This window comes from Callorhinus ursinus, unplaced genomic scaffold (assembly GCF_003265705.2).
Source record: "Callorhinus ursinus isolate GAN/ISIS: 27379988/994484 unplaced genomic scaffold, GSC_fseal_2.0 scaffold46, whole genome shotgun sequence".
NCBI classification, from domain to species: Eukaryota; Metazoa; Chordata; class Mammalia; order Carnivora; family Otariidae; genus Callorhinus; species Callorhinus ursinus.
In genome coordinates, this window is record NW_027397108.1 from 9,849,114 (window position 1) to 9,869,946 (window position 20,833).

The window sequence follows — 20,833 nt, forward strand, 5'->3', positions numbered from 1 at the left end:
TGCTAGGTCCTGAGCAGCCAGCCTTGCACTGGGGTCCCAAGCACAGGACTCAGGAGGCAAGTGCCGAGCTGGGCATGGTGGCTGGGGCAACGATGAAGCCCAAGGCCTCAGGAGGGCAGGGAAAAGCGGGGAGCTGGGCATGGCAGGGCAGAGGGCTCCCAGAGGCAGGTGGTAGGTCAGAGGGCATGGCTGAGCCCCCATGAGCTGTGCAAGTTGTGAGCAGGCTGGCTTCCCAGAGGAAGGTCCATGAAGAACCTCCAGCCTGCTGACAGGAGAGCTCCCCGATGTGAGCGAATCCTAACTCGGAACACCAACCACCGCACAATCCCAAGCTGCCATGGATCTCAGTGTGGGGAGAAGCCTCTGACGGAGCAAGGAACCGACAGGATGGCAAAATCAGCCGCCTCCATGGAGGGAGCACTGCTCATGTCTCCCAAAGAGCCAGCCCTACATGGAAACCCCATGTTCCCCTGCGGCCACGTGAAGGAGGGGCATCTCAGAGGGAGAACCTGAGTGACAGACCCACTAAGAAGAGGGACGCAGAGAGAGGCAGCGGCCGGCACGCCCCCTACCCTGGAGGGGCTGCCAGGGCTTCGGCTGGTTCTCAGAGACCTGCTTCCGTCTCAGTCCTGAGTAGGAGGTGTTCCCGTGCAGACCGCAGCCGCCGCTCCCGGGTGAGCCATTTAGGAAGGAGCACCACCTGCTCTGCTTTCAATGGAGAACATTTCAAAAGAATGTGAAAACCAAAATCTACCAAGATGGTTTTAAGATGAAACCTTACAGTCTTTTTATTTTTTTTTAAGATTTTATTTGTTTGTTTATTTATTCATTCATTTATTTAGAGAGAGCAAGCATGAGCAGAGGGAGAAGCAGACTCCCCACTGAGCAGGGAGCCCGATGAGGGACTCGATCCCAGGACCCTGAGATCATGACCTGAGCCGAAGGCAGACGCTTAACCGACTGAGCCCCCCAGGCGTCTGCTTAAGGTCCTTTTAAAAGCAGTGAACAGTCAACTTTAGGCCAGAGAGAACTGGTCACCGTCGTCTCTTACTCTGGTCTTTGATCCCAGCCCTGGGGCGCTAATACTGCACGAGACGGCCACCCAGGGGTGAACCCACGGGCTGCTCCCTGTGGGTCGGTGCTGGCCCACAGCTCCTGGCTGGTGTCAGTGTGAACAGAGATCTTCACAGCCTCACGCTAAGGGGCACCGAGGAAAGACATGTGGGGCTGGGGGGACTCGGAGCACTCAGACAGGGCGTGTCACTGGTGACTCTGGAAAGCAAAGGAGGGGAGAACAGGAAATGGGGGCTGGGGGGCTCAACATGGGGACGTGACGCTACGGGGTAGACGGAGCCCCAGAAGGGGGAGCCTGATGTGGGGCTGCCGGCAGGTGGCCTAGGGAGCCCGGGGAGCGGCCACACTTCCCAGTGAAGCTGCTGTCCACGTGCCCCTTGGGCTGTGGGCCCAGATCCAGGGAAAGGGACACCTCTGGAAGCAGCCCAGGGTTGTTCCCAGCGCAGCCACGTTTCTCAGATCTAGGGGTTCTCCACGCCTAATGGAAGACACCATTATCTGTGACAGGCTGAAAAATAAGGATGACACCCCCAAAGATGGAGAAAAGACCACCCAGGTCAGGGCTGCCACTCCCAGCACCGTCCGTGGAGCACCAGCTACGACTCTCAGAGGATGTCCGAGAGGGGACTGTGGGCTGTGGGTCACACTCTTCGCACTGCTATCAAGGGTGCTCACTCTGCATCTGCATCTGGAACGAAGGGGACCGTGGGCGGCAACAGGTTCACTTACGCTTGGCATAGACGTCTCTACAAGACACGCCCGTGATGTCCAGCTTCCGCAGGTTTTCGCAAACGCCATACTCTGCAACAAGAAACATTTGCTGGAGATCACAGTCAAGAAGTCACAAGGCCGCAGAAACAGACTGAGCGCAGGGAAGGAAAGTGTGTGCCGAAGCCTTGACCCTGTCTTCCAAGGCAGAGTCCGACCCTCGCTGTTCCACACTTGGTCAGCACCCGCACTCACCGGTGAAGCCATTATTCTGCTTAGACCACACTTGACAAAGCAACAATCCGCGCTATCTATCCTGCTAAACTCTAGAAGCCTAATTGCACAAACCCCAAATTAGACAATCCCCAGTGGCCTGGAAACAGCACGTTCCCATGGAAATGAGATCGTCCTTGGTGTCAGGGTCCCACGAAGACCCCCTGAACCCGCACTGTGGCTCACCATACCACCAGTTCTATTAAACAAAGCCACGGCCCATGAGGGGAGACGCCAGTGAAAGCCTGGACGAGGGCCTGGAAGGAGGAGCTGTGCCACATCCCTTTGGCACCAGGCCCCCAGACCCCAGCCAGCGATGGAGACCCTGGATGCCCTCCCTGCTCCCCGTCCTCGCCTGGGTGACGGCACCCTCCTGCTTCCTCCTCCCTGTCACCCCACATTTCCAAGTCACCCACCCCAGCTTCCCAGCTGAAACCTTGGGTCTTTCAGGTCAGGTCCGGGCAAGGCTGTGCAAGGAAAGCACCGCACGGAACTAATCACCACGAATCCAGAACTGCTGGGAGGCAAGAGCCTGCCTAGTACCTGGTACCTCTGTGCGGGCCGGGCACCACTGTATTCAGCCCTGCTAGCAGGCCTGAGAGAGCTGCTACTGTCTCATCTATTTCACGGAAGAGAAAACACGCACAGAGAGGCCCGGGGCCTACACAGAAGAGCGGAGCTGGTGGTGCAGGACCCAGAGCCGAAGCCTGGATGGGGCGCCTCACAGTGGTGAGCAGAGCCCAGGCAGGAAGAAGCGTGCTCAGCACCCCCGCTGCCCACGTCCACACAGAGTCCCCACCAGGACTCTCTGTGTCATCCCGGGTGCAGTCAATCAGCTGGGGCATCATGGACAGCCACCTCTGTGACCAGCACTATGCCCCCATCACAGGAAGGGACGCCAAGGCTGGGCAAGGTTGGCAGCTCAGCGGTCTGTCTAAAACATGGATTCATGCAGTGTGGCCAGTACTGGCCAAGTGCCGTCCGCTCATCATGTCACTCCTGATGGTGCCTAAATCCTCCCAAGGTCTGGTCCGGTCTTTTCAAAAGAATGGATGATAGCAGCCCAAATGCTTCTACGAACTGATAGGATTCCAACAGTACACAAAGCAAAGCTCCAGATGCACAGAGGGGAGAAGGTATTTAGGGCAAGGCAGCTACTCGGCAATGTCCCTCCCGATGGGGCCTGCCCAGGGGAACCCTGCTTTTCCCTACCTCCTCTGCTGATGAACAGACGTGAAGTTAAAGACTCCTAAGATGTAAGTCACGGCCTTGCTCACTATCAGGCAAAAAAATAAAAAGCATATGTTTTATCCTGCTGCCAAGAAGAATGTGGACTCCATTCTGGAGGATAATTCAAGTCTTAGGAGCCTATGAGGACAGACAGATGAAATATGCTGTCCATGCATCTAGGGCAGGGACATAGCAACACCCGCATGCAACGGGGTCCCCAGCATCTCAGACCACAGCTTATCCAAACCCCTGCTCTCCCCGTGAACCAGCTGAATGAGCCACCCTCGCCCTGATGGGCAGAACACACTGGAACAACCAGTCTACCCCACTCTCAATATAAACGCTATATAAAACTCTCTTCACCATCTCCTGCTGGCTCCGTGATGCCCATGATGGCCAAGTGGCTCCTCCTGAAAACCCCGTCAGTGGTCACTACTTTGGCTCTCCGTACACACACTTTGGCTTTCTCTTGTGCAAACAATGCACTTCAAAATTGTTACAGCGTTAACAGGATTGGTGTGTCGGTTTCTTTCCTGGGTGGTTTTGAAAGGACAGCTCCGTTTCTCGTTTCACATTTCTCGGTTCCAGCATGCTACTGGTGCTTACAATAACAGACAAGGACGAGTCTCTTACTGCCTCGGAGACAAAGTGGGGTGACTGCAGGGGGCAGGGGTCTTCTCTTTTGTAATGTGTGTAGTGCTGCGGGCAAGACACTGTGACTCTCGGTGCCAATGGTTAGACTCGGGGCACAGCCCTGAAAATGCATTCAGGTATGTTCCTGTGGCTGACAGCCCCTGAGGTCCACAGCCAGGCCTTTGTGAGGCATTGGCATTGCTGCTTAGGCGTTTCTCTGGGCCCAGGCTGTGAAGGTTGGTGACCTGGCTTATGATTTTTGAATTAGAGTCCAACGCACACTCCAACCTGACAGAAACAATGCTTCTGAATGGCTCCAAGGGTTTTAGCCAGGATAGCCACCTCATCATAAATTTCTGCACACTGGGCGCCTGGGGGGCTCAGTCGGTGAAGCGTCTGCCTTCGGCTCAGGTCATGATCCCGGGGTCCTGGGATCGAGTCCCGCATCCGGCTCCCTGCTCAGCGGGGAGTCTGCTTCTCCCTCTCCGTCTGCCCCTCCCCACTGCTCGTGATCTCTCTCATTCTTTCTCTCTCTCAAATAAATAAATTTCTGCATATTGTGTCAAGAAATGGTATTGTGCATATGGCACAGGGTATGAAGTTGCACAAGCAGATAAAGCATCCACAAAAACACTATGAACAATCAGGAGAAAAGCAAAATTAGGATGTAGTGCTAATAAACAGAGCAATCCTTGGTGGGTTTTTCTTAATGTTCCCAGAAGGTCAAAATAAATCCACCAAAGCAGAATAATGTCATTTTGACCCAACCATTCCTACAAGAATTGTCTGGTATTTTCCACCTCATGGGAAAATCTTTTTTAAAAGAGGAGCTAAGAACAATGCGACATCCTCTGATTGTTCTACAAACGTTCCGTAAGTCATCAAGGGAAACTGCCCTTAAAATAGCTTGAAGGCCTGTGTACTCACAAGCACCGTGTATCCTTCCTTCCAGAAAAACCACCAAGTGTGAACTCCACCCTTTGGCACAGGTCCTGCCCCTGCTGACTGCAAGCAAGCGAGCACACCACCCATGCTGCCTACAGATGCTTCTCAATCCAACACTGGATTTGGTGGTACAGGCTGTCGATTCAAAGAATTTCCTTGATGGGGCGACCGGCTGGCTCATTTGGTGGAGCATGTGACTCCTGATCTCAGGGTCATGAGTTCAGGCCCCATGTAGAGATTAATAAAAACTTCAAAAAAAAAATGTCCTTGCTAATCTATTAAATAAAGGAGCTTAAGCAATTCTTTTTTGAAACTATTTACTCCAAAGATAGCAAAAACAAAACAAAAAGCTGGGAAGGGAGAAACATGGACTTGAGGGAATTTATAATATGAAATGGTCATGCTGTGGAGACCAGTATGGGGACACAGAATCACCCTATGACCCAGCTGTCATTCTACTTATGGGTATAGCCCCCACTGAAAGCGAGGGCTCAGATACTTCTCCACCCGGGCTCACTGCAGCACTCCTCACAACATCCAAGAGATGGAAGCAACCCAAGTGTCCGCGGGCAGATGAGCGCATCAACACCACATGGGCCATCCACTCGCTGGAATGTTATTCAGCCTTCAAAAGGAAGTAAACTGTCACCTGCTGCAGTACGGATGATCCCTGAAGACATCATGCTCAGGGAAATAAGCCAGTCCCCCAGAAAACAAATATACTGTATGATTGCACTTCCACGAGGTACCTGGATAGTCAGACTCCCAGAGACAGACAGGATGGTGGCTGCTGGAGGGAGGGAGGGCGGCTGGTGTGTAAGGGGACAGAGCTGCTGCAGGTGCGAAAGATGAACAACGGCTGGAGGCGGCCAGGGGCGGGGGGTTTGCACAGCAACGTGAATGTGCTGAACTACTGACCGCCACAGAGCTGCACAATTAAAAGTAGTCCACATGGCAATTCTTGTTGTATGTATATGTTACCATAATAAAAAAATTAAATTGCCACTTCACATACTCCAATTGGAAAATTTCCAAAAAGCTATTTGAAACATGTTTTGCCAGGAGGGAAGAACAGCCTAGTACTTTGGCAGAGTCAAGTCAACACGTAAGCGGCAGCCTCCTGTGACCTAACTGCCCAGGGCTGCCAAGCACTCTACACTCTTTCCTGTGCGACGGGCTCAGGGCTGCGCGATGGGCTTTGCCGAAAACGCCCTGTCCCCACAGCACATTTCCGAACACGCACTAACTCTGGTCAGTCTCTAGAGCAGGAGGTGAGAGATTTTCTCTCCCCCCTGCCCCCGCCCACGCTGCAGGAGAACCCGGGAGACACAGCTCTGCTTCTCGAGGCCCCTTCCCCGGAGGAGGAGGTGGAGATTCAGGGACATGGCAGCCGTGGCAGTCGGGGCTGAGATGTGCACACACGTCGGAGCAGAACGTGACAAGGAGAGTGAGCGCCATTCTTCAGGGCACTGTGCCGATACCAGGAGGCCGCCACAGCGGGGACCTCGTCTCATTCTCCCAGAGTCAATGCCACTGAGGAGGGGGCTCTGCCAGGATGGACAGGCACGCCACTAAGACGCCACCTGCAGCGCGTCTGGGGGCAGACATGGGGGCAGACAAGATCCATCTGGAAAGGGAGGTTCTCTCCCAGCCCTGAAGGCAGTTAGGTGGCGGAGAAGGGAGTCTACAAGAGTTTTAGGTATGGAGAGAGGCTCCAGCGCAGACTATTAACTTGTGGGGGCGCCAGCAGAGACGTACCTGGAAGTGCAGGTGGGGGGGTCCAAGGAGGCCACTGTACCACTAGGTAAGTCAGAGGCAGGAGGAAAGGAGAGTGTGACCCAGACGTGGTACCAGGCAAGCAGGAGGGAGCCAGAGAGAAGAAGGGCTGAAGCGTGCCAGAGGCTTCTTTCCTACCTGTTGTGCACACACACAGTTCTCTAAATAAAACTAAAAGGCAGTTTGATCAGAAAGATTTTTTGTTTGCACTAAATTAGGGGATAATTATACTCCTTAATAAAAAAAGGGTTCACACTTTTACTTCTGAGGCTAAAAAAGAAGCCAAAGGCAGGGGTGGGGGTGGGTGGGGGAGGGGTCCTCCACCAGGCAGGATGGAGGGGTCAGGCAACCAGTCCCCAGGCTTCCCGGCACAGCCACTGGGTGCCAAAACCCGAGAATGCCCTCCAACAACAGAGCACTGACTTAAACTCCCGGGCTTCTCCAGCACACTGCTCTACTTAGCTATTCCTGACTGCACGAAATGCCTTTTTTTTTTTTTAAATAATGTAGCAAATCTGGAAAAACACTCTGCAGCTACCTCATCTTAGGATGGAAGAATGGAGGCGGCCATTATCATCTTAGGATGGAAGAATGTATAACTCAGAACCTGGACACAGCCCACAGGTGTCTCCTACTAAATACCTGGACTATTTGGGAGGCTTAACAGTTCCCCGGGATGGCTGAAACCACCTACAAGATTAATGTGACTTGTTCTCAACAAATTCGGGCCACGTGAAGAGAAACAGAAACAGTCTCCATGCCAATGGACACCGTGAGAAGTGCACTCTTCCAGCAAGAGGACTCTGACCCCAGTCCAGCTCCCATGACAGGCACTTGCTGGCCAAGGGAAACCCATTCCCGCTAAGGCCCATCTGTCACCCTGAGACGCCCACCCTTCCTGAGTGTCCCACTGTCCCGCCGCCCATGTAGGAGACCAGGACAGAAGCCTGTGAGCCTGACTCTGCCATCATCTCGCCCTGGACGTTGTCTAGTATTTCCGACACTTCCCGGCTCCTCCACTAATACCCCACAGCAGGCCCGGCCGGCTCGGGTTAACCAGCCTCTCCATCGCCACCGGGTGGACAGCGATGGTATCGGTGGCAAAGGATGCTGACTCATGTGTTCCAAACCCTGCCCATCTCGGGAAAGGGCCTTCGTTTTCGAGAGGAGACCTGTTCCTCTGCAAAGACGCAAAGACACCCTTGTGTTTGCATGCCCTTTCCAGCCAGAAAGACAAACCCAGAGCCTCAAGTTCATTACGTAATCACTTTATAAACACAGGAAAACAGTGCCAATGGCAGTGCCTGGTCCTCTAACAACCAATCAATTCTTTTTGGCGAGGTACCATTGTCTGTCCAATTAAATATGGCCAGGGGGAAATCTTTACTCGATGCTCTCTGGGTACCAGGTTCACTTTCTAGCTTACTTTTTTAAGGTTGAAATAAGGGAAGTCTGAAAAATGCTCCCCTACGAGGCACCACTGCCCTTTTCCCTTTCCTGCTTTGCTGAGGGAAAGGAAGGTTTCTCCATAAGGCAGCACAGGAGATTCAACTTGAAAAAAGAGAGAGAACTGCAGTCCCTTCAAGTGGCAAAGCAGAAGAAAAAGATACAGTTTTCCTCCAAGTTCTGAGATCCTGCTGCATGTCCAGGAGGAGGGCTGGTTTCCCCTTCTCGTGGTTAAGACGTGTTACCACCTGAACAGTTTATCTATCTACCTGCCAACATGCCCATCCTACCATCAAAACCAGTGGGCTCAGCAAGGATCTGCTTTACCAGAATCATAAAAATCCCTGAAGCCAACCTTAAAACAAACAACTTGCCCAATTCACCTCTTCCCAAGACGACCCTCCAATTTTAGTCATATTTAACAAAAGCCACATTTCTCATTTTTTGCACAGCATGTTCTTCTGCTTGCAAAAACAGAATTAAATACTGGTTTTTAATTCCCCATTTCTGTCATAAAAATCATACATTATTGGAAAAGGATTATTCCTAATTATGATGGAATTTAAACCCGTTTTAGACTTAAAAAAATCAAAATATTATACAAATATCATTCTATGTGTCAAAAAAAATACCATCAAGGGAAGAAATGGGCAAATTATATATTATAAATTCAAAACCAGACACCGACAGGTACTGAGCTGAATAATATGAAATCTTTGTGTCTGAGTATTTAAAGCTCAGTGTGGAAAGGGAAAATACATGTATGAGCATTTCCTTTGTTTCTAATTTTGTCTTTTGTTATTATTTGAATATTTTGATTTAGAACTACAGTCTGAATGTACACTTAAAAATTCACCGAGTAAATGGTTAAGTATTAACGAAGAAAAGCCTTGTCAGGGTCAAAGGCAAAATAACGCACTTGGCTTCTACCCTCAGAAGTCTTGAGAAATGATGACTTATTTATAGCCCCACATGCAAGTAACTGCAGGAGGCCCACAGCCAAAGGAGTGATGCATCAAAAAAAGTGTTTACCCTCACCCTGGCCTGCGCCTGCCCTGGGGGCTGGGCTTGGTTCGGTTTGTTTCCTGTAAAAGGATAAATATCACCTAGCTGTTTTGTGCTTGCCCCAAAATCAGGAGCACAGACCTGGCTTCTCACTAGCAACCTTCTCCCACCTGCCTAGAGAAATACCACTAGAAAATATTTAACCCAACAGCTCCAGTATGCAGCAGGCTAGAAAGACCAAAGTTCTATAAAAATAACCGATTTATTGTTAGGACACTGGAAATTGTGAGCTTCTCACCAAACATTATAAATATAGCTACCTCGTTTTTAAGTTTCTAGCGCTACCCCCCACCCCCACAAACTCATCCTATCATTTTAGAAAGGGCTCTTAAGCACACATGCATTGTCTGCCCCCTGAAAGTCAATCATGGCCCCAAATTCTTTGAAGGAATAAAACACAGGTGTGTGCTATTCTCTTTCCGACTCCTATTTTTGTGGCTTGTTTTCTGTTCTGGAAAATCCAATCATCAACAGACAGAAAGCAAACATACAAACATGCAAATTCACTTATTAGTCTCACTCAACCTCCCAAGACACTAAAAAATGGAGCCACCATTACAACCATCAGGGCTGGACCAGACCCAGAGGTTCCATTCCAGGACACTTGAGGGGCTGAGACAACTCACCTCCTCAACCAGCCTGAGATCCGGCCTCCTGCCCACCAAGGCTGGGAGGGCTTTGGTTTTTACCTAAATGGACTTGGGGCTTTGGCAGTATCAACACTCACCTTAACCAAATGTCTAGTTCAGGAAAGATGAACTTTAGGAGCTAAGAGAACTCAGATCAGACCCATCCCATACCTGACTGTTCTTAGCTATATAATGAGACTAACTCTGAGACATCTATGAACACCATATGGGATTACCAGCCATCCAATGTTTGACATAGATAAGCTAGAAATTAAAGCTACCAGAACGAACTAGTGAAACTGAAGACCTAGCGACCATCTTCCTGACCTTCAGATGAAAATCATTACTTAAGCCCAAAATACCTAGGTTCAATTAACACTGTAACTTTCACAAAAGTCATTATAAATGAAGTTAAATAGCATATCACTATAGACTATTAAAGAAATGTCTTGGGCGCCTGGGTGGCTCAGTCATTAAGCATCTGCCTTTGGCTCAGGTCATGATCCCAGGGTTCTGGGATCGAGCCCCACATCGGCCTCCCTGCTCTGCAGGAAGCCTGCTTCTCCCTCTCCCACTCCCCCTGCTTGTGTTCCCTCTCTCGCTGTGTCTCTCTCTGTCAAATAAATAAATAAAATCTTAAAAAAAAAAAAGAAATGTCTTGAAATGTATTAAACAGAAATCTATCCAGACTAAATAAATAAAATCCACAAATCAGTAAGAAAAAAAAAATAGGGTAGAAAGTTGGCAAGGGGTAAGGATAAGCAAATAAGAAAAATCCAAACCACCAATAATGTAATTTTCCAAGTGTGCATCCTCACCAGTTATCGAACGCATGCAAATTAAAATAATTAAAGGTGAATCATTCAGAGTAGAGAGAATTTGGCAGATACTGGATTAAATGGGGTAACTCGGAGCAGCCGGGCCAGAAATGACAACTGCTTTGTGGTGAGACGGTGCACACTGAACATCTGCATGTCACCTTTTGTGACTTACCTGCTCATGCTTTAGTGTCAGGAAGTTAAGCAGCTAAAATTCACGGCCGTAGTAACTGGGCAGTACCGAGTGAAACTGCAGGGCTCACGGCCCACCGCACCCCACCCCAGCAGCACTACTTCTGCATGTATTCTATATCTGCATTCAACAGACATGGAGATTGTTCACTGTACACTGTATATAACCAAATACATAAATAAAAATAAGAGAAGGAACAAAGCATGGTCTCTTCAAATTATGAACCACCACACAGCATTTAAAAAGACTGAACCAGACTTAAATGTATTCACACAGATAGAACTTAAAAACACAAGTTCAAAAGGGGAAAAAGCAGATGCACAAGACTTACAGTATGATATATTTCTAAAAATTAAACCATCACAAAATGTTTTATTTGGGGACACACACGAGCATATGTATACACAAGTAAATTAAACCCACGACAGAGGCTGCTTCTTAGAATAAGAAGGACAGTGCTGATCAGAAGTGAGTATCAGCTGAGACGCTTTCCTTAAAAAAAGGTAGAGGGGTGCCCGGGTGGCTCAGTCAGTTAAGCGTCTGCCTTTGGCTCAGGTCATGATCTTGGGGTCCTGGGATGGAGCCCCACATGAGGCTCCTCACTCAGTGGCTGTCTGCTTCTCCCTGTGCCTCTACCCCTGCTCATGCTCTCTCTCTCTCATATAAATAAAATATTTAAAAACATAAAAAACCTAAACATTAAAAATTTAAAAAGGTAAAGGAATCAAAAGCAAACATAACAAAAGAATTAACAGTTATTTATTGGGGGTGACTAGGAAAATGCCTGCTTTACCATTTTTGTCTTTCTTTTTTTTAACTTCTTTCCTATCATGTCTGCCTGCCTTGGTGGACAAGATGCCTTGCTTCTAATGTCACATTGTCTCTTGCCCCAGGAAAGTGGAACTGAGAAGTGCCCCAGCAGGCAAGGACTGCAGTCCTGCGTCCGTCCGTCCCCAACTTCCTTCTACATCTTCATCAGGGCTTCCTGCACTTCCAGCAGCAACTCTTAAGAATTCACCCTGAACTCTAACCCCAGTGAGTTTTAATCCATACCATACCTTCGAGTTTTTTTTTATTACATAAATGGAGTTTTTCTGATTACATAAATGTCCTTACTCTGTTTCTACAGTTGAACTAGATGAGTTCCAGTTCCCCAGAGACAAACCCACCAGAAACCACCACACAGGTCCGGCTGACCGATGGAGAAACTTCTCAAAGCACAATGGAACACCTGTGACGAATGTGGGTCTTACAGGTATACAAAAAGCAAAACAAAACAAATGAAAAGGTAGAGTTCACAGAGAACCTGGAACTTTCTTTATCTCTATTTTAAAATGTCAAAAGAAATGCACTTGCCACATATATGACAAAAGGTTAATACTGCTAACATTCAAAGAGGTCTCACAAATTTGTAAGACAAAAACAGATGCTTTAAGAGACATAAACAAAAACGCACAAATAAGGAATCACAAGAGATGAAATAAAATGGCCAAAAAGCCTCACAATAGAACATTACCATTTAGGGGGTGAGAGCTTCATGTGCATGATCTTATTTAACCCCCAAAGTGACCCTACAGGAGCAGCACTTGCCCAAAATACTTGGGAAGGTGAAGCATGTCCAAGATCTCAAAGCACATAAACTGAGCCTGGCCTGCTGACTAAAACTCCGGACTCTTGACCACTGAGCTTCACTGCAGAGATAAGATGACTGATGCCCTTTTTGGGGAGCATCTGAGAAAAGAGGCCTTCTCACGCACCCTCTCTGGGGATGCAATTTCCAACAGCTGGGCAATGGGCATCTACACCCTCAGTGTGCATACCCTATTACCAACAACCCTGCTCTGAGAGGAAGTGCACCCTTAGAAGATAATCTCAGAAGTCCTAGAAAGCACAAGTAAACAGCACAAATTTCTACAAAACTGCACAAAAGCAGCCTTGACAGCATTGTTGGTGACAAGAAAAAACCGCAAACTCAAAAGTCAGTCGGTAAGGGCCTAACTGGTCTGGTGGCAGATGTATGCAGTGGAATCCCACAAAGCTTTTTCATACTAAACTGTCTGGGGAAGAATATATATGGTATGATCCCGTTTAAGTAAAAATGTGTACAGGACTCTACATGTGCATATGGAGACGTGTTCCAAAATTTTAAGAGTGGGTTATCTTTGATTGCAGGGGTCTCTGATGATTTTTACTTTCCTCCTGCTGCTGTTCTGCATTGTTTGGATTTGTTTCCCAGCTATTCTTTTTACCAAAATAGGAGACTTCATGGAACACCTGGGATCTATCAACGTTTAAACGTAGAGAGCCTCGAACTCTGGATTAAGTAAACCTTTCCTCCTGCGATTTGTTACAAAACTATTCACCACCCTCACTACTGCCATCAGCATCCCTGACAGGGAACTCAACCCTCTCCGGCAGTGCCCGGCTCCACCTGCCCTTCCACAGACCCGCCCCTCAGGAGACCCTCCACAATCCTGGGCTCCCTAACCATTCCACTTCCCTAACCATTCCGCTCTTCTCACCTCCGCCTCCCGAAGCCTGGGGACAGACGAGGATGCCCACATGCGTCAGCTCACTCCGCGGCCTCAACCCAGCCCCAGCCCCAGGGCAGTCACAGCCCAGTCTCCGCGGCTGGGGAACCCCCACCCCTCTCAGAGCTCCCCCAGAGCTGGTAGAGCGCGCGACTCCGCCGCGCAGCCGGGACGCCAGCTCTCCCAGACCCCGCGCCCCGGACTTGTGGGAGAGGCCCCCGGAATCACCGCCGCCCGCCCGGCCGGGACCGTCCCCCTGAGGCCCCCGATCTGAGGCCGGGCCCCGTCCGGAGCCCTGGGGCACCCCCGCCCGCCCGGACCCCCGCCCCTGCGCGCTCACCCTCCCGGCAGCGCCGCCTCCAGATGGTGTCGGTGTGCAGGATGCGCCGGAACTTGGTGCAGACCTGGGCCAGGCTGGGCAGGTCGGTGCCGGGGAGCGAGGCGAAGATTTCCACCAGGAGCTCCGGCGGCAGCTCCAGCAGCGAGCAGCGCGGGGGCGACTGGGGGCCCGCGCCCCGGCCGCCCAGCGCCCCGGACAGAGCCGCCGCGCCCGCCTCGATGCGCTCCTCCTCCGGGTCCGTGTCCGGCTCGCTGTCGGCCGCCGCAGTCTCGGCCGGGCCCCGGCGCTGCTGGCGGCGCCGGCATCCCCGCGACGGGCCCACACCGCAGAGCCGAGCGCACACCGCCATGCCGGCGCGAGGGACGGCCGCCGCGCCGCCGCCGCCCATGCGCACGCGCCGCCGGAGAGCCGAGCCCCGCCCCCGGGAGCCGGGCAGGGAGCGCCGGGCCCGCCCGGTCGCCTCAGGCCACGCCCCCGCGCCGCTCGGCCCCGCCCACCACGAGGGACCAGGAACCGGCCCGCCGCGGGGTGAGCCCATGGGCTTCCCGCGGCCCAGCCACCACCTGACGCCTTCGGGTCTCAGGCCCGGGGTCCCGCGCCTGGACGGAGCACGGGAAAAGAATGCTGCTTAAAATCGCACGACGGCAGCCCCTTCCCGACCGTGGACGTGCGCAAGGGACCAATTCTCCCCCTCCGGAGTATGGACTGACGCCCTCCCCACTGCGCTAACCGAGGTCGCCGCGCCGTGGGACGCCGGCCGGGGTGCCCGCCGCTGCCAGGACGGCCCGAGGAGCCCCGGAGGTTGTCCCCCGAGAGCCCCCCCAGGACGGCCCGAGGGTCCCACAGGAAGTACTCCCCTCCTTCACACCCCCAGGACGGCCAGAGGACCCCCCCCGGGGGTTCCCCCCAGAATGCCCCGGAGGACCCCCTGGAGGTTCCCTCCCAGAACAGTCCCAAGGAGCCCCCTCCCCAAAGTCCCTCCCCAGAATCCCCAACACCCCTCCGGAGAATGTCCCAATACTACCACCACTGCTCCAAGGACTACCCCAGGATGGCGCCCAGGACCACGTAAGGCGTCATTAGGGCCTAGAAGTTAGCGATGCAAACTTCTCTAGCATTCCGAACCACGGAAGCCAAATAGAACCCTGACGTATGCATATCAGACCCCTTTCTTTTATCTAAAATCTGACATTCACTCAGTTCCACCCTTACTGCAATGAAAGGGAAAAGCATGCCAGCTGACGGATCAAAACACCAGCTCCCACCTCCTCGTCCATACTAGTGTTGTGGTTCTGCCCTCGTTACCTTGTTTACTGTGTCCCGGGGCACGTGTGTTCTAGAAGGTGGGGCCCAACTGGAGAACTGTGTAAAGCCACCTCGTGACCGTGGCTTACCTTAAATAACTCACAACAACAAGAAACTAGTTATTAGTTGTTTCCAGAGAGTCAGGCCCCTGGCTGTGGGCGTGGTTACAGGAACCGCTCTAGGACACAGTCCTGAAGCGCTGGAGGAATTGCCCAGAGTCTAAAGGGAAGCCTAGAATGCCCTGGCCGGCTCAGTGTTTCTGGGCAGGGGTGATCTTGCTAATCAGATAGAAAATTAATGACCCTGCTTAATGACCCTGCCAGTTCCCACAAATTCTTCACTATTCACTACCGCCTCTGTAGGGAGGTCTCAAGGCGGGAGAGAGGGAATCCGGTAATGCGGGAAGCGAATCTTCTAACACAACGGTATGTCCTAAATTAAATCTTGACCCACTTAGGTCCACACAATTGGAAAACAACAGCTAACTGACCTCGCTGCCCCTAGCCAGCTTTTCAGTCCAGCTTCCATGCTGGTTTCACAACTCTCCTGCAGATAGTAACACCTAAGCAAAATCAGACTCATTGTGGCACTCACCTATTTAAAGTTATTTAATAGCCCCACTGACTCCTTATCACATCACACATAATTGCCCAGTGTAGCCTCCTGGCCATCTCTCCAGAGGAGCCACCTGATAATCCAAAGGTCATCCATCAGCCTAGTCGCATCTCTGATTTTGCTCAAGTGGTCTCCTCTGCCAGGAAGACCCATCTCCTCACTCTGTGCCATTAAAGAGCCAACCCCTTCCTCCTTGTCCCCAAATAGCATCTCCAAGGAAGGATGTTTCCCTTTTCACAGCACCATCACATTGTTTTATTAACACTTGCTGCCTTTGTACCAATCTCCCTAGATGTATCTCTTGTCATGTGACAGATATGCTAACACACATCATGCAGTCAATGAGTGTTTACTGACTCAATGTTGAATGAAAAAAAAAAACTGGCTAAAAGACTAAAAAGTGAGAAACATGAACCAAACAGATTTAGAGAAGCCTGGTGGATTAGCATTATAATCCAAGCTGGGAAGTATTTCAGCAAGCAAAACTGCCTGAACTAATGTGATAAATTTTTGCAGAATGCCCAACTAGCCTATGTGCTATGTTCTGCATGGATCCATAGGTTCTAAAGTACAATCCTTGCCCCTGTTACATTTTTGTTTTGTTTTGTTTTGTTTCTAAATCTGTCTACCCCCAGTAGGCAATTTTCTCCCAGAGGAGCTTAGACTTGTATTCATGTACAAAATAATTTGGTTAAATTTTTGTCAGAAGAATGGTTAAACTATTCTTTTCTTATTTTTCTATTTATTCATGAGAGGGAGAGAGAGAGAGAGAGAGAGAGAGAGCACAAGTAGGGGGAGGGGCAGAGGGAGAGGGAGAAGCAGGCTCCCCAGGCAAGCAGGGAGCTGGACTCAGGGCTTGACCCCAGGACCCTGGGATCAGGATCACAACCTGAGCTGAAGGCAGGTGCTTAACCGCCACCCAGACTTCCCAAAATGGTTAAACTATTCTGTTTATAGTTTGGATTATGCAAGTATCCAGCAGTTAGGAAGACCTATCTATATCTGTATATCCTTGAGGGCAGGAATAACAGAATGCCGTGTAAAATAACCCACCCCAGGATGTGGAAGGATTGAATTAGTGCTAACCAGAATAGAAAGAAACATACTTGTGGGAGCGTGGGTAACCCCTGTTGTCAGGAAGGGACCCAAGGGGAAAGGTCTCAGGTAGCAGATAATTATTACACAGTGAATCCTGAAAGCTTTGTGTGTCCTGAACACTTTTATAGTCCCTTATATATAATGTATCCCATACAAAGAACACTAAGGAGGATATGGTCAATAAAAGAGATCATTTGTTTTAATGCTAGATGGGACTATAATAATGAACTCTTTGTTATGGAGAATTGATAACATCTAAGGAGATAAGCAAATTATAGGGCAGGATATTTTTATGTTGGTTCCCCAGAAGTCCCAGAAACTAGTATTTCTTGGACCTGAGTAAACTGTTAACTTTACCCATTCTGGTTCTCACAGTCCAGATGTGAAAAGTGGCATCTTACCCAATGCTCAGAAGAAACAGGCAAGGTAATGGAAAGAAAGAAACATATTCAAAGGCCAAACAAGAGGGCCCATAGACTCTCAAGAGATGCCTCCCTTAACAGTCCCATATATGGGCAAAAAAAAAAAAAGGAAGAAAAAGGAAAAAAAAGCAATCCTTGAGAATTTGCTTAGAATTAAACGAACCAAAACACCTGTGGAACACTGAAACAGCTGCTCATGCTCATTTCAGAAATGATGTTAGATTACGTGAGTGATCTGTGATGGCTTTCCTGCGAGCGCTCGCTTGCAGATTTCTGAAGTTGTCCATCAGACACAGCCTCATGGCGAGAGGGAGCGCTGAAAAACAATGCCACTCCCAGCTGCCAATAGCACTTTCCGAGGAGCAAGCGAAGACACTCCTCAGCACTGCAACCTACTGAGGGTCAACTTCAAATCCTCCTGACTAAATCCTTTCTGAGAATAGCTCCTGCGGCCGCTCTTGAGCAATACTTGTTTGTTTACCTGTTCTAAAGAGCAACGAGATGACACAGGAATGATGGGACAGCAAGCCAATAGTTGCCCAGACATCCTCGGGGCTGGAATGTCTCTTCCAATCAGAAAGACGAGAGGTGGGACAGGCCAGGCAGGCCTGGGGACCTGAACAACTTCCTGGTTTGACTTGTCCTCCCTGTTGTGTGTGGCAAAAAGAATACGTCCTGCACTGCAGGTTAATGTTTCAGGCCTCATTTAACAGATTCTTAGAAATAGCTAGACAGTATGATTTACAACCATGTTGCGTCACTAATGCTGGAGGCATCGTGTTCAATTTTTAGTGGTTACCTTATTTTCTTCACAATTATGGTCATTTCATATTATGGAAAAGGGAAGAGGGTCGAGTTATTTAAAACACCATCTGGCTTTCTAGAGTAATAGTTTGATAGTTTAAAGGCACCATGAGATTCCTGGAGAAAACATTTAATAAATTTGAAAGATGTGTTCTTGCTTTTCTACTTTATATGGGTTATTTTAAGGAATAATAGTATTTGTTATTCACTTAAAAATAAATCATACTATGCTTATATTAACTAGCTTAAAATAATTCATGAATAATATTAATTTGCCACTCTGAAAATTGTTCACTACCTCAGACTTCTATTAAACTGCCATCTGAGGGCACGTGAAATTTTTCTAAGTTACTTCTTTATCTGTATGTTAATATAAGTTATAATTTATATATTATGAATATGGTATTCTTACATGGAGATTATCCTTATGAGACACCTTTACATGCCCACAGCCTTGGACGATTTCCTGAGAAACACATAGGGAGATGTGGTTTTAGATGCAAGTAGGAATTCAAGGTTAGGGGAAGATTTTGGCAGTCACTGTTAATGTGGACTTCAGTACTTGAAAATCACAGTGACCCTGTCCCATCACTAGCACAGCCCTTGAAGCCTATTCCTCTGTGGCTGTGAACCCAAGGCCTGGGGTAATTCCGTAAAGCTTTATGGATGCCTAAGGGACTAGGGAAATATGAAACTCTCCTCCCCTTCCCCCAACCTCCATATGCCAGATAATTGATTTTTTTCTCTCTTGCATTTGGAACAGTTGTCCAGCAAGAGAACATAAAGTCCATTTCTTACCAAACAGCAATTAAGCCAAGAACGCAGCTCACCAATCAATACTTATCAACAAAAAAACCTCCAGAAAAGAAAGCAGCAAGCAGTCCACACTTTTTTTTTTTTTTTAGGTTTATTGATATATTTTAGAGAAAGAAAGAAAGAGCAGGGGTTGCTGGAGCAGAGGGAGCTGGGGCAGAGGGAGAGAGAATCAGAGAATCTCAAGCAGACTTCCCGCTTAGGGAGTCTGACACTGGATCTCACAACCAGAAGATCATGACCTGAAACAAAATCGAGTCCCCTGGCCAACCGACTGAACCACCCAGGTGACCCCGCACTCTCTTTTAAGACTTCAACCCTGATTATTTTGTTTGGCAGAAGGTAGGTACATAACAAGCACTGAATGAATAAAATTCTTTTCCAATTTTCACAGAATAAATACAAAGCAACCAAGATGGTACACTTGGAGCTTGCTTTCCTTTGGAACTTTGGAAACCAGATAGAATGTTTAAGTGCTGTTGATTTAGAGGTTTTTCAAGGTAAATAACGGTTACAAAGAGGTGCACACCTTTGTATGTGTGCACATACATAGGTTTATGTATGCATACATACATACATACACGTATGTATGTCACCTTCTGACAGGTGACACATGCACAATGTACTGTTGTCTAGTACAGCAGAATGAAGAGCTACAGCTAACATCATTGTTCTGGTCTGGAAGAATAATTATACAAGGATCTGCAACATGTCTGGCTTCTCTATAAGGAAAGAAATCCCAGCTACATGAAACCACTTTGAGGAATATATTTTAGCATGTTTTGTATGTTTGCCTGATAATGTATACAGCACAATCCAATCACTCTATCAAACGATCCTATAAGAAAGGCTTCCACAAACAGAGGGAAAAGAGGTCGGGAGCTATAGTAATGTTTCAAAGTATTAGGTATTACAAAGCAGCCCAGCCTAGGACTGCAGCGCTGTCCACCCAGGTGCACGTCCAGTAGGACGTGGGGACGTGCGGTGAACGAACGGTCTGCAGGCTGCAGGCTCCTCTCCAAGCACCTGGCACCCTCCAATGTTACTGCCCCTTCACAGAGAACTCTGAGGCTCGGGAGGATGCCCGGCAGCGGGGAGCCCGAGGGGTGTGAGCGGGAGGCCGCCGGGCCCCAACGCCCCGGAGCCACATGGGCGCAGTTCCCTAAACACACACCAGCGACAGGTACCGGCTCTGGACGAGCAACCGGCAGCCCCCAGACCCGTGGCGCTGCGGCGGGAGCACGCAACGAGTGTATTTTCGGGCCGGAGCTTTCTTGGCCGTCGGCACACGGAGGCGGCACACAAGCGACGCGGGGTCAGCAAGAGGAGCTGGGCCACGCGGGAGTTCGGCACGGGAGGCGGGCACCGACCCTCCCGCCGCCGCGCCCGGTCAGGCCCGACCCGCGCGCCTGCGCACCGCGGAGTCTCCTCTGCGCACGCGCGCGGCCCCGCTTCCGCCACGCCCGCCATGGCGGCGGCGGCGGCGGCCGGTCTTGGCCCCGCCCCCCGGGACGCCGCGCCGGTCACCTGACGCAGCTGCGGACTGAAGAGACACAAGGGAAATCGCTGTCGCCACAGTCGAGGAGCTTCTGCTGCCGCCGCCGCCGCCTGCAGCAGCCGGGATCCTCCGTCTCACCGCCTCCGCTTCGCCGCCCGCGCCATGCCGTCTGAGAAGACCTTCAAGCAGCGCCGCACCTTCGGTGGGTGCCGCGGCGTGGGGGGTGGTGCGCGCGCCGGAGGAGGGGCTGCAGCGGCGACCCAGGGCGGCGAGGGCCGCCGGCGGGCTGAGGGGGGAACGGGGTTTCGTGTAGGGCTGAACGGGGTGGGACCCACGAGGGGCGGAGGCGGGGACCTAAGGTGGCCGGGGATGGCGACGGCGGCCCGGGGGCAGGGCTGAGCGGCCGGGGGGCCGCGGCGTTGTGCAGCCGGGGGGTGGGGAGGGACGGGGTTGACCGAGGGCTGAGGGGATCGGGGCCAGGGCCTGAGCGGTGGGACCCTGGGAGCCCCCCCCGACCCCGGGGGCCGACGTGGGGCCGGGGGGCCGGGGCCTGAGCGGTCGGAGCCAGGGAGCCCCCCCCGACCCCGGGCCGGGTCTCGGGCGAGGGCGGCCGTCCG

The 20,833-nt window shown here is 50.6% G+C and overlaps 2 protein-coding genes across 4 annotated transcripts in view; one reads left to right on the plus strand and one right to left on the minus strand.

The window, feature by feature from the left end:
* FBXO31 (F-box protein 31) overlaps window positions 1–14,027 on the minus strand; it is a 41,550-nt gene extending 27,523 nt beyond the window's left edge. For all 3 annotated transcript variants that reach the window (XM_025860537.2, XM_073882376.1, XM_073882375.1), the window contains exons 1-2: window positions 13,662–14,027; window positions 1,804–1,875 (exon numbers count right to left, since the gene is read on the minus strand). In XM_025860537.2, coding sequence (XP_025716322.1) covers window positions 1,804–1,875; window positions 13,662–14,010 — 421 coding nt within the window. In that variant the 5' untranslated portion in view covers window positions 14,011–14,027. The remainder of the gene's footprint in view (window positions 1–1,803; window positions 1,876–13,661) is intronic.
* A 6,233-nt stretch (window positions 14,028–20,260) lies between these two features.
* Window positions 20,261–20,833, plus strand: part of MAP1LC3B (microtubule associated protein 1 light chain 3 beta) — a 13,017-nt gene continuing 12,444 nt past the window's right edge. Inside the window, exon 1 of the mRNA XM_025860334.2 lies at window positions 20,261–20,418. Within this exon, the coding sequence (XP_025716119.1) occupies window positions 20,379–20,418 (40 nt within the window). The 5' untranslated portion in view covers window positions 20,261–20,378. The remainder of the gene's footprint in view (window positions 20,419–20,833) is intronic.